The 18,521-nt window shown below is 44.6% G+C and overlaps 1 protein-coding gene across 1 annotated transcript in view; it reads right to left on the bottom strand.

The window, feature by feature from the left end:
- LOC310861386 (tensin-2-like) overlaps positions 1–18,521 on the bottom strand; it is a 104,272-nt gene that overhangs the window by 61,778 nt on the left and 23,973 nt on the right. Inside the window, exons 2-3 of the mRNA XM_083768806.1 lie at positions 9,037–9,142; positions 7,374–7,411 (exon numbers count right to left, since the gene is read on the bottom strand). Of these exons, the coding sequence (XP_083624932.1) occupies positions 7,374–7,411; positions 9,037–9,142 (144 nt within the window). The remainder of the gene's footprint in view (positions 1–7,373; positions 7,412–9,036; positions 9,143–18,521) is intronic.

Here is an 18,521-nt window from a genome sequence, read left to right as displayed (position 1 = left end):
ACTGTTGGAGCAGCCATAAACTACACAGGATCATCTCTACTGTTGGAGCAGCCATAAACTACACAGGTTCATCTCTACTGTTGGAGCAGCCATAAACTACACAGGATCATCTCTACTGTTGGAGCACCCATAAACTACACAGGATCATCTCTACTGTTGGAGCACCCATAAACTACACAGGATCATCTCTACTGTTGGAGCAGCCATAAACTACACAGGATCATCTCTACTGTTGGAGCACCCATAAACTACACAGGATCATCTCTACTGTTGGAGCAGCCATAAACTACACAGGATCATCTCTACTGTTGGAGCAGCCATAAACTACACAGGTTCATCTCTACTGTTGGAGCAGCCATAAACTACACAGGATCATCTCTACTGTTGGAGCAGCCATAAACTACACAGGATCATCTCTACTGTTGGAGCAGCCATAAACTACACAGGATCATCTCTACTGTTGGAGCAGCCATAAACTACACAGGATCATCTCTACTGTTGGAGCAGCCATAAACTACACAGGTTCATCTCTACTGTTGGAGCAGCCATAAACTACACAGGTTCATCTCTACTGTTGGAGCAGCCATAAACTACACAGGATCATCTCTACTGTTGGAGCAGCCATAAACTACACAGGTTCATCTCTACTGTTGGAGCAGCCATAAACTACACAGGTTCATCTCTACTGTTGGAGCAGCCATAAACTACACAGGTTCATCTCGATGTTCTGGGCATCTTTGTAATGTTAGTGTTAGTAAAAAGCAGGTAAAAGAGTAACGTTTGAGGCAGACTAACATCAGTCACTCTGTGCCTGGTGAGGGCTCATAGCGCGCCACCGAGTGGTGCGCTACCAGCTTGTAGGTCTGCTATTTTTGAAAAATCGTTAAAATGTGGCGCAAATCATTGAATATATATTTCAGAGCGAACATTTTTTTTTTTTTTTTTAAGATATTTTTTTGCGGCTTACGCCTTTTATTGATTTTTTAAGGGACAGACAGTAGGCTGACAGGAAACGGGAGAGAGATGGGGGGATGACATGCGGTAAAGGCCGTGTCGGGTCCGGGAGTCGAACCCGCGGCACACCGCGACTGGATCACCAGTCCGGTGCCCAGACCGTTACGCTACGGCCTGGGCCAGAGCGAACATTTTTAACCCCAGAAGCCAATATTTTAGTTCAAAATGTTCGCTCTGAAATATATATTCAATGATTTGTGCCACATTTTAACGATTTCTCAAAAATAGTAATAATACAAGCTCCTAATACAAGCTCGTAAGCTCAGTCAGTCAGACAGTCAGTCAGACAGACAGACACTTGTAAGGGCTGTATTTTGCGTGTCTTAAGTACCAGGTCTTATTACTTAACTTAAGACCTGGAGGCGTGGTCAATGCTCTTTGGCCACTCAGAATAGCCAAATGGCATTGATCCACGCCTCCGGGTCTCAAGTTAAGTAATAAGACCTGGTATACTTAACCCATTCTGAACGGGAACCCATTTTGGTGTCAGCATCATGTCGTGCTTTACCTATTGAAAAATAGCAGACCTACAAGCTCATAGCGCGCCACCGAGTGGCGCGCTACGAGCTTGTAGGTCTGCTATTTTTGAAAAATCGAAGAACGACTGACATTTTTTAGAATCTGATCTCAGGTCAGAATGGGTTAAGACACGCAGAATACAGCTTGGTGTCTTGGGGGGTTGATATCTGTAAGGCTATGTTCCTCCCAAAGTATATAGTGGAAATGCCTCTTCCTGCCCTTATTGGCTGCAGCAGGCCCAGTCAAGCCGTCATGGGTCACATTCACAGACCCTGGATCCTCTCCCTCTAATGACCCACCCTCCTCTCTCCTCCATCCTTTTCTCCATCCCTTTGCCCCCCCCCCCCTTCCCCCAGTCACCCCCCCTGTTCCCTGTGGGCCACATTTTCCACTTCACTTCGCAGATAAGGAGGGACTTGTTCTTCTAAGAGGAAAACAGGCTGGAATAAAACATGTTTTTCGCGGCCCTGTCTCCTCGTGTGTGTGTGTGTGTGTGTGTGTGTGTGTGTGTGTGTGTGTGTGTGTGTGTGTGTGTGTGTGTGCGTGCGTGTGTGTGTGTGTGTGTGTGTGTGGGGCTGCGTGCACGCATGTACGTTTGCGGATGTGTGCGTTCATTATAAATCAGAGACGGGCCAGCTGGAGGCCTTTGTGGGCAAATGGGGAGGAGGAGGAGAGAGAGCGAAAGACAGACAGACAGACAGACAGACAGACAGACAGACAGACAGACAGACAGGCAGGCAGGCAGGCAGGCAGACAGACAGACAGACAGACAGACAGACAGACAGACAGACAGACAGACAGACAGACAGACAGACAGACAGACAGACAGACAGACAGACAGACAGACAGACAGACAGACAGACAGACAGACAGACAGACAGACAGACAGACAGACAGACAGACAGACAGACAGACAGACAGACAGACAGACAAAGAGTCAGACGGGCATGCAGAAGCTTGGGAAACCTTTTTTTTTTTGGTTGCAGAGAACCAGAGCCGACCAATGAACAGGATGGGATGTCGTGGTTGGTAACGAGATGATTTGTCACTGGGCTTATGGCAACGCCAGTCTGGCCCAGATGTAAATAGATAGTACGATGGGAAAAGGATGGCTCGCAGATGGTTCGCTGACGGGACAGACCTCCAGAGATGTGTGCGCGTGCGTGCGTGCGCGCGTGTGTGTGTGTGTGTGTGTGTGTGTGTGTGTGTGTGTGTGTGTGTGTGCGCGCACTTGCAGGGGGCACAGTCATGAATGACACATGAATGGCACAAGCACAAGGAAGCAGACATGTCTACACACACATGCACGCGCACACACACATACACACACACACACACACACACACACACACACACGCTCGCGCGCACGCACACACACGCACACGCGCTTGCAAACACGTGTGTACTGTGTAGAAGTTCAGTAAATACAAACGCTCACAGGAAGGTAAATTGACCTCACAATGTCACACATAACTTAAGAGTTGCCATATGGGCCCAGGCCGTAGCGTAACGGTCTGGGCACCTGACTGGTAATCCAGTCGCAGTGTGCCGCGGGTTCGACTCCCGAGCCCGACACGGCCTTTACTGCATGTCATCCCCCTATCTCTCTCCCGTTTCCTGTCAGCCTACTGTCTGTCCCTTCAAAAAATCAATAAAAGGCGTAAGCCGCAAAAAAATATCTTAAAAAAAATATATATATAGTTGCCATATGTGGAAAAAATACTTTGAATGAATACGACTGCATGTCATCTTAGGTATAACAACAGCTGCCTCTCACGCATTCATAACCAATTATTTGGCACAACACATTCTATTCACTATTTGAACAAGCAGCATGTATTTTACGAGTTTGGAGGTATAGAATGTGACACTTTACCGTATAGGCAATGTTCAGTGTGCACTCAACATTGAAAACAAACCTGTTTTAGTGTTTTAACTAAGCATTATTCATAGCTATTGGAAAATAGCAGACCTACAAGCTCGTAGCGACAGTAGAACGGAGCACGGCAATAGCCAAGCAAAAGTGCTCGCATTGTTACATTGTTGTTGCCATTCGCGTTTACAATAAAACGGCTGTTCCAAAGTATAGACTTATGCTATATTCTAAGGTCTAGGGCGTATAAGGGCCGATTCATACTCCTATTTTACCGCTGTTTCGGCGCTGTAGTGCCAAAATGATTTTGGCTCGTCAGAAACTTTCAGTAGCACCGAAGAGCCGACTTTAGGACGGTACCCCCCCCCCCCCCCCCTCCTACACAGGGATAGTCAAATCACAACTACTAAGATTCCATAGGATTTGCACGCAAAGAAGTGATTTCAAAATAGCTTGTAAAACACTATTTAAGGCCCTCAGACTAAGAGGATACACTAGGACATTCCTCCGGAAAGCTCAAAGTACCTTCTTAGAAATAAGAGTGCGGGATCCAGGCCCTAAATTGGCCCTGATAACCAGTTATTCAACACAGAGCACACTAGCCAACAACAGAATAAAAAGGAATTTTGAGAACCGAACGGATGATCTTCTAAAATATTATAAAATTATATCGGCCTACAGAAAAAAACAAAAACCTTAAAGATTATCTAGTACACAGCAAGCCAAAAGAAATCAACACACCAGCACGCCAGGGACCAGAATACTTCAAACCCAAACAACTAGTCAAAAATAGAACTACAAAACGCGTGTTAGAGATTAAACAACAAATAACAACCAGAACCAGCAACTGCATTTACTTAATCAAGTGTGAAAAATGTGGTTTAATATGTCGGAGAAACGGGTAAAACAATAGGTACAAGGCTGGGACAACACAGATACAATATTAACAATGGAAAAAAGACAACCACAAGGTTTCTGCAACGTTTCATGGCTCACGGCATTGAAGCTCTAAAATGCGCTGGACTTCAACACAATCCCAACTGGACAGTAGGACAAAGACGTTTTAATGAAAAACAGTGGATTAAGAACCTCAACACGGATTTTCCCGGAGGCTTAAACATGCCTAAAATCAGATCTTGAACACAACAAAACTTAAACTCAGGATTAAACTGGAGAAATCTAAAAATGATTGGATCAGACTTCCTTCGGATACATGGCGAATGCATTTATTCCTTGCACTGTGCCTACACATGTTGCGACCTGCAGTCGCAACATGTGTAGGCACAGTGCACTGAAGTTTTTTAATTTCCCCGCCCCCCCGAACCTCAAATGACGTCACATTGTAGGCTCCGCAGAGCCAAACCGACTTTTATTCGGCTCTAAAATAGGAGTATGAATCGCGCCTAACACAAAGGTTGACAGGCTAAAAATAGCCAAGCTCCAAGCTTGCTATATAAGCACCATGTTAGGATGCCTTGTAAAAGCTTGTTAATTTGCTCTAAATATTTGGCTATTATGACATGCCCAGAGGGCTTTAAATATTGCAGTGTATTTTGTTCAGCATGTGAGGGTGTGTACGGCCATATAGTTTGGCCAGCGGCTCCGAGCAGTGAGGGAAGATAACTGCTGATACTCCCTGTCGAACCTCTCCCTTCCTGAGCACCAGCGATGGTTATCACTGGATAACTACCGCCAGGGTACCAAAATTAACTTTAGCTCACCAGCCAAATGTCTGGTACAGTAATGACACATTCTACCAGCTTAACCTTTTCTTTTACTAGTAAAAAAGAAAGTATAAGTAGTAAGTACACATCCGAGTGCAACTTGGACACTATAGTTTATCTATCATCTTAAAGCGTATAGTGATGGCCGAAGTGGTCTTGGTCTGTGATCCTCGTCCTAAAGATGTAGGCTCTGTTCTTAGTGGCCTCATGCATAAAGAGGGCTTTGGGCCATTTTGGTATAGAAAACAATAAAACGACTTTTTTCAGCATATGGTCCAAATAAAAACAAACTTCAAAGAGGAGAAGTTAGGGAATTAGTTAGTTAGTTAGCCCATTTTGGGGCGGGAACCCCTTTTGGTGTTAGCATTATGTTATGCTTTAGCTATTGAAAAATAGCAGATCTACAAGCTCATAGCTACGAGCTAATAGCAGATCTACAAGCTCATAGCTATGAGCTTGTAGATCTGCTATTTTTTGAAAAATCGAAGAACGAAGAACATATAGCTTTTTCAGAAAACTGTCAGGATGTAAAGAAGACATTTTTCTAGAATCCGATCTCAGGTCAAAATGGGCAAGGGGGAATTCATCCATCTGGAGGCCTGCACTAGTGCAGCCCCGCAATGCTGATTCCTGCCTCATCCTTTTGCTTTCTTGCCCTGCATGCTTCATGGCGCATGCTCTTTCACCCACTCACTGCCGGCCTGCCAAGTCTCTATAACTCTGCCTCAGCTTTCTGGAAGGCACCCCCCCCCCCCCAGGCATTCTCCACCCAGCCCAGCCCAGCCCAGCCCAGGCCTCCCCTCCATCTCTGCATCTCGTCTCCATCTATTCATCCTGGCCCCCATCCCATCCGTGTACATAAATGTGCCTTTCTTTCACAGAGGCATGCGTTGCAGCAGTGTGCGGGATGTGGGCAGCGGCTCAACGGAAAACAGAGCTGCATTCACATCCAGCGGAGGATTCGAGACCGACGCTGCTGTCGCAGCAGCACACACAGCGTCCGTTCTTGGGTTGTTTCTTTTTTTCTTCACACCCCCGGGCCGGCGGACATAACGAGCTGCTGAAATGTCTCAGGGGCGGCCGCCACGTCATTTAAACCATTCTGACCCGAGATCAGATTCTAAAAAAAATGCCTTCTATACATCCTGACAGTTTTCCATTCTGACCCGAGATCAGATTCTAAAAGAATGTCTTCTACGTCAGTCGCTCTTCGATTTTTCAAAAACAGCAGACCTATACAAGCTCGTAGCGCGCCACTCGGTGGCGCGCTACGAGCTTGTAGATCTGCTATTTTTCAATAGCTAAAGCATAACATAGTGCTAACACCAAAATGGGTTCCCACCCCTAGAATGGGTTAAAAGTGCAGTTCTTGTTCTGCCTGTGATCTGGGGGTATAGCCTGATCAATATTTGTGTACACGGGTAACTTCCTCACAATACTGAGATCCCAGCACCAGAGAACTATGCTTATCGGGTATTGTAGTTTGTTTGTTTGTCCACATTTCATGTTTTTATGATTTCTTCATAAATGAATGCCCTACATTGTAGGTCTTGACTGGACGCCATGAGATTGTGACTAATAGAACACAGGTCATTGTTTTCTTGAACAGTAATACAGTTTTGAGGTTTCTAAACAAATATTCCAATGTTTTCCCCACAATAAAAAGACAACATGGGGCTCCATTTTCGTCACCGCTAAACCCCTTATCCCTAAACTTCTTTGCCTTTTTTTTTACTATTTTGCTAAACATTTTTGAATAGTTAAAGGTATATTCAGTGATTTCACTCAAAAAACCTTAGGTTTCGTTTTTGGCTGTGGGACCCAGCCTTTCGTCCAATCAGGATAGAGAGTCAAAAACGAAACCTAAGGTTTTTTGACCCCCAGGGGTTAACTGGGGACAGGGAGGAACTCCTTATATGGTCAGCACACTCTATAGTAGGGAGGATTATCACAACAAAAATAAGTGATATTTGAATTAAGTGAAATCACTGAATATACCTTTAAAATGGCCAGTCTACAAGCTCACAACGGGTCAATGTAGAAAAAAGAAATGTTTAGGGATGAGGGGTTTAGAGCGGTGACGAAAAGGGAGCCCAAAATCCCACCGAACTCTATCATGTTATCAAATCCTCACAAATTAAATGCTGTTGTTCACTACACATACTTTTCATTGGTTCAGTCTGGCTTACAACAACAGGAAGTGTATATCTGGGCAGTGCAGGGCACACAAGACTGTCCCTTACCTTGGCCTCGCACTTCCTGTGAGCGGCCGTCTTGCATACTGTAGGAGGAGGGAGACAAGATGGGGGAGGAGGAGGGGGGAGGAGGGAAGGAGGGACAGACAAGAGGGATGGGAGGAGGAAGGACGAATGAAAAGGAGAGAAGACGTTACTTTGTTTGACTATTCTAATAATCATATTCACAATTCTTCTCTGCATAATAATGTTAATCTTTTTACATTTTAATCAGTCATAACAGAGCATGCACCTCCTCCACTCTATAGCCCAGGTGCTGGACGAAAAGGCAAGTACAATTGGAAGAAATAAGAGTCCGCGACAGTGGTAGAAAACTCAGCTCCAACCAGCGTTGTTTTTGGCAGCCAAATTTCTATTTTAGTTTTAAAAACTTGAATAGTTTTCACTTAGTTTTAGTCACATTTTAGTCACCTGGAATGTTCTAGTGTTTAGTCTAGTCTTAGTCGACTAAATGCCATATGATTTTAGTCGACTAAATCTACAGTTGATTTAGTCGACTAAAATGTGTTTTGACAGGCCTTGATGTCGTTGTAATGACATATTTTACACTTTGGTTGCATGCTGAAAATAGCAGATCAACAATCTGTAGATCAGAATGTAGATCTGCTATTTTCAGCATGCAACTCAGCATAAAACCGGATCTCTTTGTCCACTTTGTCCCTTCCTAACATTTTAGTCTAGTTTTTATTTGTTGACGAAATTGTCAGTATATTTAGTCTTAGTTTTAGTCATCATAGATTCGTTTTTATTTAGTTTTTATTTAGTTTTAGTCAGTGAAAAAAGGTAGTCGACGAACATATTTCGTCTTAGTTTTAGTCGACGAAAACAACACTGGCTCCAACTGGTTTCATCCTGATTTCATCCTGAAGAAGATCCCAGTGATCGTAAAACGTCGAATCAATAAACCCGTGGAGCCGACTTTTCTACCAGTGTTGCGGACTCTATTCCTTCCTCCAATCGGTCATTATCTGACCATAGTCTTAATAATAATAATAATAATAATAAAATGGACAATGGTGATTCTAGAGCCCACTGAACCAGTGTTGTTTTCGGCAGAACATTATGATTTTAGTTTTAGTCATAGTCTCTCTTGAATAGTTTTCATTTAGTCACATTTTAGTCACCTGGAATGTTTTAGTGTTAGTCTAGTTTTAGTCTACTAAATATCATAAGATTTTAGTCGACTAAATCTACAGGTGATTTAGTCGACTAAGATGTATTTTGGCGGGCCTTGATGCCGTCATAATGACTGTTTTTACATTTGTCGCGCTGTGACACGTTGTGAGCTTGTAGATCGGCTATTTTCAGCATGCAAGTGTAAAATGACTGGATCTCTTGTCCGCTAGTCCCTTCCTAACATTTTAGTCTACTTTTTATTTGTTGACGAAATTGTCAATATATTTAGTCTTAGTTTTAGTCATCATAGCACGGTTTTTATTTAGTTTCCATTTAATATTCGTCAGTGGAAAAAGGTAGTCGACGAACATTTTTCATTTCAGTTTTAGTCGACGAAAACAACACTGCACTGAACTATACATACAAAATACAAGAGCCGAGTTTGACCATTATTAACATTATGTGTGGGTCACTCCATGCGGAGCTGATCTCAGATCTGTACGTATATACATTCACAGACACCCCGGAGCCTCACCTCGGCAGAAGGAGCCCACGTTGTCCACGTTCTGGCGACACACGCTGCACTGCCGCTTCTTCTTGAACGTCTTCTCCTTGAAGACGTGAGGCTCCCCCTTCCCCGCCTGCACGCACACACACACACACACACACAGACACACACACACACACACACACACACACACACACACACACACACACACACACACACACACACACACACACACGGTTTGACTTTGCAAATGTACAATCCGTTCTGACAGTGCACTCTCATGGTGTCTACACACTAGGGCTGTCCCCGACTAAGGATTTGTATAGTCGACTGATAGATGAATACATTTGCTGTCAGTCGACTAATAGTCGACTGAGCACGTTGGTGAACATGGACTGAGAGGCTTGTCATTAGCCAGATTGAGCACAGCAGGTGAGATTGAGATGCTGGAGTCTATCAGGCCAGCGCACTGTTAGCGATTCAAGTCACAGGCAGTGGCACATTGCCACACAGGCAGACACACTCCACATGCACATTGGAGATTTGAACAGTCAAGAATGTTCAAATGTGTTTATGTCCCCCACAAACCTAGTGGAATAATACAATATTTTTATATACAATATTTTGTGGGGGGAAAAAAAACGTTTCTTTTTCTTTTTTCTTTTTTCGATGAACATCGGCTAAGAGGTGGTCAGTCGACTGAGACCCGTTCCGATCGATTAGTCGACTATGCGACTAATCGAGGTCAGCCCTGCTACACACAGCGTCTTGCCTTTTCTTGCTTGACAACAGAACGCATATACGATGTGGACATCCAACACATTTGTAGACATTCCAGGTGACTAAAATGTGACTAAAACTAATTTTAGTCAACTGGAATGTCTTAGTGTTACTCTAGTTTTAGTCGACTAAATGTCATAAGATTTTAGTCGACTAAATCTTGATTTTAGTCGACTAAATCTACAGTTGATTAAGTCGACTAAAATTAATTTTGGTGGGGCCTTGATGTCGTCGTAATGACTGATTTGCTGCGACGCGTTGTGAGCTTGTAGATCGGCTATTTTCAGCATGCAACCAAGTGTAAAATGACTTATACTGGATATCTTGTCCACTATAGTCCCCTTCCTAGCATTTTAGTCTAGTTTTTAGCTGTCGACGAAATTGTCAATACATTAGTCCTAGTTTTAGTCGTCATAGCTTAGTTTTCATTTAGTTTCCATTTAGTTTCCGTCAGTGAAAAAAGGTAGTCGACGAACATTTTTCGTCGTAGTTTTAGTCGACGAAAACAACACTGGTGCTGCGACGACGCAAGCGGGGAACAAAAGCACGAAGCGAGCACGTACGTGCGCGCCGCGCCGCAGTCTCACACGACCACGCGGTCACGTAAATATGCTTTGCGTTGTTGTTGTTGTTGTTGTTGTCGTCCTTGTCGCCCCTCGACTTCTCCGCACGTACTGTATACACAAAAAAAGTAAATAAACGCAGGCCTCTCATTGAAAATGAATTACTAGCCGCGTCGGTCGCTGCCTGTCTCAAAGGACCTCATGGCCGCACAGAAACACATAAGGACGGGAATGTTATTGTTATTGTCCTGTGACAGCACGTCTGAGTGTGTGTGTGTGTGTGTGCGTGCGTGCGTGCGTGCGTGCGTGCGTGCATGTGTGTTGCATGTGTGCTCTTTATACTGTACCTGCCTGCTGTATATACCTCTGTTCTGGTTGCGTAACTAGTCTTCTAGTAATAATCCTTGTGGTTCCCGCCCAGACCACCATAATCCTGCATATTTTTGTGTGTGTGCGGGCATGAATAAGACCCCATAGTGTGTGTGTGTGTGTGTGTGTGTGTGTGTGTGTGTGTGTTGGGGGCGTATCATACAGGGTGTGTATGATAAAGTCAAATATGTGTGTGTATGCTGTACTGTATACTGTGTGTGTTTGTCTTGCTGTGTTGCAAAGCGTACCCACAAGTATAGTAAAGTTCAACACATTTCCTTGGGGAATTGTGAGGTCCTCACTCCTCACAAAAGAAACATTGTTTTTACGCTTGAGTTCATTACACACACACACCAGTGTGTAACGATACATATAATATGTAATATATGATACAAAAAACACGTTGCAACTACTTCACATGAAACATTTTCTTTTGGCGTTCGATCATTCATGCAGGTTAATGATTTCGGTTGTGCTGAAGAATCGACCTATAGTTTCGGAAATAAAATGACAAATGAAGCTAAATGAATTGTAAAAAACTGCATGTTCTGTTAACGGCGCTGCAAGTCATGCAAACGCCTTGCAAGTATGCGGCATTTTTGGAAAATATCCTTGCACGACCTCGTTGAACAAATACAGTTTTTTTTAGCTATAGCTCAGAATTGTTATAGTCCGCCACATAATTACGACTGCTATTTGCTGCTATGTATATACTCGTTTAAGCTTGGTTTGCGGAACGTGTTCAGCCTTCTTCTCAATGAAAGTATTATTTATATCTTTTGTTGCTTACTGTGCGTGCGTGCGTGTGCGTGCGTGTGCGTGTGTGTGTGTGCGTGTGTGTGTGTGTGTGTGTGTGTGTGCGTGTGTGTGTGTGTGCGTGCGTGCGTGTGTGTACATGTGTGTTTTGACATGAAAGAGGAAAAGTGCAACAGTTGGGTAGTTGCTTTGTTGCTTTGGGATCAGACCCGCGGGGCCATTAGGCTGACGTGACTCTCGTGGACCTTTTTAAACATGAGAACACCCAGGATCAAGGGCTAAGTAGGGGGGACAGCTTAGCATGTTACACACACACATGAACAGATAATGAGGTGGAGAAACAGAATGCGAGAAGGAGGGGACATTTGAACGTCTATTATGTGTGCAATGTCATCGGTGTTCATTATATTATACACTGTACAGCATTCAACTGAATCAACCCCCCCCCCCCCCCCCCCCCCATGATGTAAGAGTATAGTTATGAGTAGTTATGACACGTTGTTGACATAATGTAAGTCGTGCCCAAACCTTAGTGCACTTGTTGTTGTTCTGCCTGTGATCTGGGCTATAGCCCGATCAATATTTGTGAGCAGATTTGACAAATTCCAGCTTTTCACCAGTGGAGATTTTTTTTTTTTTTTTTTTTTTTAATAGCACAGGCAGACTCTTCACATACTAGAGACATGTCTGAAATAAGTGTCAGAGCTGAAATCGACATGTAAATATGAAATAAATGCTTAAACATGTAGCTATAGGTGTAACGCTAGAGTCCACAGAAGTGAACCTTTCAAGCCAAGTTTTCTCAACTCGCTGTTTCTCTGCAAGACATTACTCTGTAAGCCACATCTCCAAAACTGGTATAGGGTCAAACTGAACAACCAATATGTCAATTTGAAGCTATATGATTCCCTGCTTTCACATGACATGAAAAAAACAAGTGTGTACAAGGCTATAACTTCCTCCCAATACTGACATACGTTGACGCATTCCCCACCAGCTTATGGGATCCCCGTTGTCAGAGTACGCCTGACGCCTGCTGTAGGGTCTGTCTGTGTCCCTTTCATGCCCATACTGTATATAGAGATCTCTGTATCAGTAGGCCTGTCTGTCTGTGTCCCTTTCATGCCCATACTGTATATAGAGATCTCTGTATCAGTAGGCCTGTCTGCCTTTGTCACTTCCATGGCCATATATGGCCTTTCCTGATGGCATCAGTATGGGCGGCAGTGGATCAGGGGTAGAGTGGTCCAGTACGAACCCGGGGCTCTCCCCCACAGAGTTACAGTGTCCAAGTGTCCTCGAGCAAGGCGACGCTATGGCCGAACCCCTATAAATTGCTCCCGACGTCGCATGGTTTCCTCTGCCATCGGTGTGTGTGTGTGTGTGTGTGTGTGTGTGTGTGTGTGTGTGTGTGTGTGTGTGTGTGTGTGTGTGTGTGTGTGTGTGTGTGTGAATGTGGGAAACGAGGACGCGGATGGCGTTGACTGGTGGCCACTTCACGTCCCGATGTATGTATGAATGAATGAATGAACCATTGTATAAGCGCTTTGAGGAAAGCACTCTGTGCATATAGAAAAGCGCTATTATCGGTATATGCCAATATATGCGCATATTATGGCATCGTGGTCGGCTCTCCGAATATGTCTATATACATATGGGCGTATATATATATACACAGGCGCAGCGCTGACTTCATGAAGTTTGAAGTCAGTGAGCTAGATCAGGGGTTCTTACCCCCCCCCCCCCCTCCACCCCTTATCCAGCCATTCAGTTGCAAAAAAAAAAAAAAAAAAAAAAATGTTGTTTTTTTTTTGGGGGGGGGGGGGACCCCCCCCCCAAAATAATTTGCCGACCACCCAACCCCGGGGGGGGAAGGGTCGCGACCCATGGGTTGAGAACCCCTGAACCAGACAGTGAACTACAGACCTACGAATGGACGTATACAGTCGCACAGGGAGTCCATAAATGTACTGTAAGATATGTGCTTATCACATGGACACGCACACACACTGTACGTAAACAGACACGCACACACACTGTACGTAAACAGACACGCACAGACATCATCATCATCAGTTCATTAACGCGGCAGCATTGTCGCCGGTAACTATAACGCAAAACACACACAATGCTCTGCATGAATAGATATGGAATCTTGAAATTGCACGTCCTCATCGCTGTGCGGGAAATCAAACCGATAGCAAAACACATAAGACTGTTGTTTCCTCTGTGTGGTTTTCCTCTTCAGCAACAGAAAGGAGGGAGGGGGGGAGGGGGAGGGGGAGGGGGGGGGGTGGCTGTTTGCACACTTTTTCCTCCATTATAAACATATCTTCTGTTCTGGCTCAGTTTGAGGGACCGGGCAATGTTTGGACAGCTGCCTGGCCTGCACGGCATCATCACTCCCCAGCCGCTGCCCCGTTCACCGGCTGCTATATATAGCCTTCTACATCTATACTCTACTCTACGGTGTGTTTGCATGACGCCTTGTGTAGGTGGTGGTGTAGGAAATGGAGTTGGAACGACAGATGCTCAGGAGGTCGGAGAAACACACATTGACCCCTTAGCCACTCCACGCCAATTCTACCGGTCCCTTATTTATATACCCATGCCCAGTACCACCCCGGGATTATCCTCCACGTTTCGCAGGCCTCGCTGCGTGGCACACTATAGCCACCTTCCTACCAGGCTTCTCGCCTTCACCTCCATAGTAGCTCCTGTCGCCGCTCCCCTCAAAAGGAGCTTATCGGCACTATAGAAATACTATACTTTTCACTTTGCCAAAGTGGAACAAACGGTCAAAACAAAACTCTCTTCTCCCCTATATTCTTTCTCCCCTCTCTCGCTTCCCAGGTTCCTGCATGGGGGAGTGACTTGTCCATGCGCGCCGTAGTAGACGAACGCCATACGACGAACGCCATACGACGAACGCCATACGACAAACGCCATACGACCTCCTCCCCAAAGACCTCAGGGTACACACCCGATTTCATTCATTCATTCATCCCTTAATTTCTTTACTGTCAATAAGTCCCTTAAACCTTCCCAATGGTGTGTTTCTTCCGACTAGTGAACAAGGCAAGGAAAGGACAATAAAATAAAGAATACATTACACTACACATAGCATTATCCATCCAAACATTATGTGTGCATGACGTTTAGAGATAAAGTGCATGATTATAGCTGGCCTGGTAGCCTACAGTAGGCTATATACTGTTCATGTATTTTGCGTGTCTTAAGTATCAGGTCTTATTCCCTAACTTGAGTAAACTAAAGACCTGGAGGCGTGGTCAATGCCATTTGGCTATTCTGAGTGGCCAAAGAGCATTGACCACGCCTCCAGGTCTTTAGTTTACTCAAGTTAGAGGTAATAAGACCTGGTACTTAAGACACGCAAAATACAGCCCAGAGAGTCATAGACATTAGTGCAAGGAGAGTATCAGTGAGTTGTAGGTCAAGTTCAAAGTGTCAAGTTCAAGGTATTGTCAAAAAATGTCAATTGATCTGCTCATTTCTTCGGATGACCGAATACAAGTGGTCATATTAACATGGTGGTTATTTAGCCACTGAGTATGACATGACAGCAAATGGCTGCCATGCAAATATATAGCCTATTATTCACACATAAACAGACTGACATGAACGTCAAATACAGTATAGAGAGAGGTTTCTTCTACTGCCCGCTAAATGTACACAGGCCCAGCGCACTACAGTAGATGACAGTGGACCACTTGAGAGATTTCTAATCTATGGGACATTTACACTGTACAATCCTCAGTGTTAATTATGGGAGTGTACAACTGGAACCAAATGTACGCTCTCAGCGTTACAGACCCGCAATAAGGGTCCATTTGGACCCCTATGGTGGTCCCTGGACCAGACATTGAGAAACAATGCGCCACCGAGTGGCGCGCTAAGAGCTTGTAGGTCTGCTATTTTTGAAAAATCGAAGAACGACTGACATTTTTTAGAATCTGATCTCCGGTCAGAATGGGTTAATCAGAACCAGTGTGTGTCCAGTGGGAAACCTCGTATGAATCTGATCTCAGGTCAGAATGGGTTAAACGCTGTGGTTTGGGGGGAGTCACGCCGTCAGTCTGCATCCCCTCACCTGGGCCTCTCTTCCTATATAGTTCTGTCTGAAAATCCTGTTCCGCCCTTTTGGCCTGAGTGCCAAACTAAACCGGCCCCTCCCTTCTCCTTCCCCTCCTGTCCCTGATCCAGCCATGTTGAGTCTTGTTTCCACTCAGTCCCTGAGTCATATGGCCTCAACTCATTGACCATTATTAATTCCTAGTTGTAATAGAGTGTCTTCTATAGGTGAAAGGTCGTGCCACTGATTGAGAACAGTATTTCCACCTGCGCTGATGAGCAAGATCCCCTGCAGCCTGTTGTATAGCCTCTGAGTGTGCTGTGTGTGTGTGTGTGTGTGTGTGTGTGTGTGTGTGTGTGTTCAGTTCTGCATTGAGAGTCACCAAGTAAAGACCTGTGTTTGAATCAGGGGGGCAGTCAGACAGATATTTTGTGAAGCCACTAAGGAAATGAAAGTTCATATAATGGCCTGTTGTGGCGCTGTCATTGGACCTAGAAAAACCCATAGCCCCATAGAAGTCCATGTATTTGGGCCCAACTTCACCTAGACTGTATTACCTTAATAAACATGGTCATGAATACTTTCTGCTTCCAGTCACTAGTTTAAAGTCTCATTTCTAATGTCATAATATTCTTTTTGGAAAATGATGGTCCCATTTATGAAAAAAATGACCATAAAGTCGCGTATGTTCTGATGGGGCGTGGCTACCGTTAAAGTCTATGATCGGGATTCCCCTCCCACTCGAGTCAAAATAAAAACCAACGGAGAAGATTAAGGGGGGAAGTCCCGCCTCGTTGTCTGGGCCAGCCAATGGGCCAGCTGGGCCAAAACGGATCTGGAAAGATGGCGACTTACAGTGCAAGGAATTACTGGCTTCATTTTACGTCCATGTTAGACCCGGGGAACGCTTTGTCCATATTTTTTACAGTCTATGGTTTGAATGCTATCCAAGTGTGTTTATTTAGAGTCCCAGGATATTACACTAGTATTGACAAACTGAGTGAGATACATGGTTGCAATTAAGTATCGCAAATTGTATTGTCTGATAACGTTATGTTCACATCAAACTTGTGGACGACGGTGGCCAGAATGTTGTTATATAGTCTGCACTATAACTCGTACTCATGTGTGTGTTTGTTCATCAACATAATGCTGCAATCACAAAAATGTGCATATCAGCTCTGCGTGACCCATGTTTCCTGTGCAGAGCCTGCGATGAGTTTAACCCACTCTGACCCGAGATCAGATTCATACGAGGTTTCCACTGGACACACACTGGTCTGATTATAACCCATTCTGACCTGAGATCAGATTCTGAAAATGTCACAGTCGTTCTTCGATTTTTCAAAAAAATAGCACACCCACAAGCTCGTAGCGCGCCACTCGGTGGCGCGCTACGAGCTTGTAGGTCTGCTATTTTCCAATAGCTAAAGCATAACGTGATGCTATAACACCAAAAGGGGTTCCCGCGCAAAATGGGTTAAAATACAGTAACCCAATTACTGCCAGCGCGGCCACAGTGGTGCTGTGGGCTGGGAGATAAACACAGAGAGGAGAGGCTGGCAAGCATTCCTTCTGTTTCAGACACAATCATGGCTGCCATATAAGCCAGACCACATGCAATCATGGTCAGACGGTGATATATGGCCCCGCTACTGAGGGTCGTATGAGGTCTTGAATGGCTGGACGGACAGCACTGTTATCAAAGACATCAGCAGGCCAAGTGATGTAATGATAACGCTGTGTGTGTGTGTGTGTGTGTGTGTGTGTGTGTGTGTGTGTGTGTGTGTGTGTGTGTGTGTGTGTGTGTGTGTGTGTGTGTGTGTGTGTGTGTGTGTGTGTGTGTGTGTGTGTGTGTGTGTGTGTGTGCAGTTGTGTAGCCATATTGAAGTCTTAGTTTTTTAATAAAAAATAACAATTGTGATCCGTTGTCGCGTATAGCTATATAGTACCAAACGGCAAATCAATTGTTCGTTAAATTAAATGTTTATAAGTACTTGGCAAAAAACACAAAGAATGATTTGATACTTGGCACGTCACTCACTAAAGCTCAGTAGTGTCTAATATATTAACCCATTCTGACCTGAGATCAGATTCATACGAGGTTTCCACTGGACACACGCTGGTCTGACGAACCCATTCTGACCTGAGGTCAGATTCTAAAAAATGTCAGCCGTTCTTCGATTTTTTTCAAAAATAGCAGACCTACAAGCTCGTATCGCTCCACTCGGTGGCGCGATATGAGCTTGTAGGTCTGCTAATTTTCAATAGCTAAAGCATAACATGATGCCGACACCAAAATGGGTGCCCGCCCAGAATGGGTTAAAGTGGCCTTGTGGGTGGACGATGAGAGGACTGGGGGTGGCCCAGATGGAGACCACTTCCATTTGAAGGTGAGGCAGCGGCCTGGAAATCAAGAGTGTTCATTTGAATCATTAATTTCTGAATAAAAAATGGACCTGTAAGGATCTGTCTTGGCCCACGTCCAGCTTTTAGTGTGCGCGCAAACACAAACCTTGTCCAGACACTAAACTAACTGCCATTGACAATGAATGGAAGGTTTTGAGTGTTTGCGTAAACACAGACATTGCGCGAACACAAGCGTCGAAGACGAAGGTGTGAGGAGGCAAATTCTCATTGGCTCATCATGTACGGTATTATGATGTATGATGATGATGAGGATGATAAGAGCGCCCCTCACTTCACGCGGGTGTGATTTTTTTTTTTTTACCCGTGTTCTAATTTAGTATTTGAACTAGAGACACAGGTCTCCACCAGGATAGGGAGTTGGCATACAAGGTTATCCACAGATCCGTGCAGTTAGAGGTAAAAACACTTTTCGGCCAGTTATAGCGCCACCTTGAGGCTGAGTTGAAATTGTCCATGTGGCATTTCTTCCTGGGCCTAGTGGGAATGTGCGTGCACAATTTCACGGAAATCACGCGATGCGT

Source organism: Protomyctophum parallelum, assembly GCF_964188405.1.
Source record: "Protomyctophum parallelum genome assembly, chromosome: 7".
Lineage (NCBI taxonomy): Eukaryota > Metazoa > Chordata > Actinopteri > Myctophiformes > Myctophidae > Protomyctophum > Protomyctophum parallelum.
The sequence above is the reverse complement of the archived record's forward strand: the minus strand, read 5'-3'. Positions and strand labels throughout refer to the sequence as shown.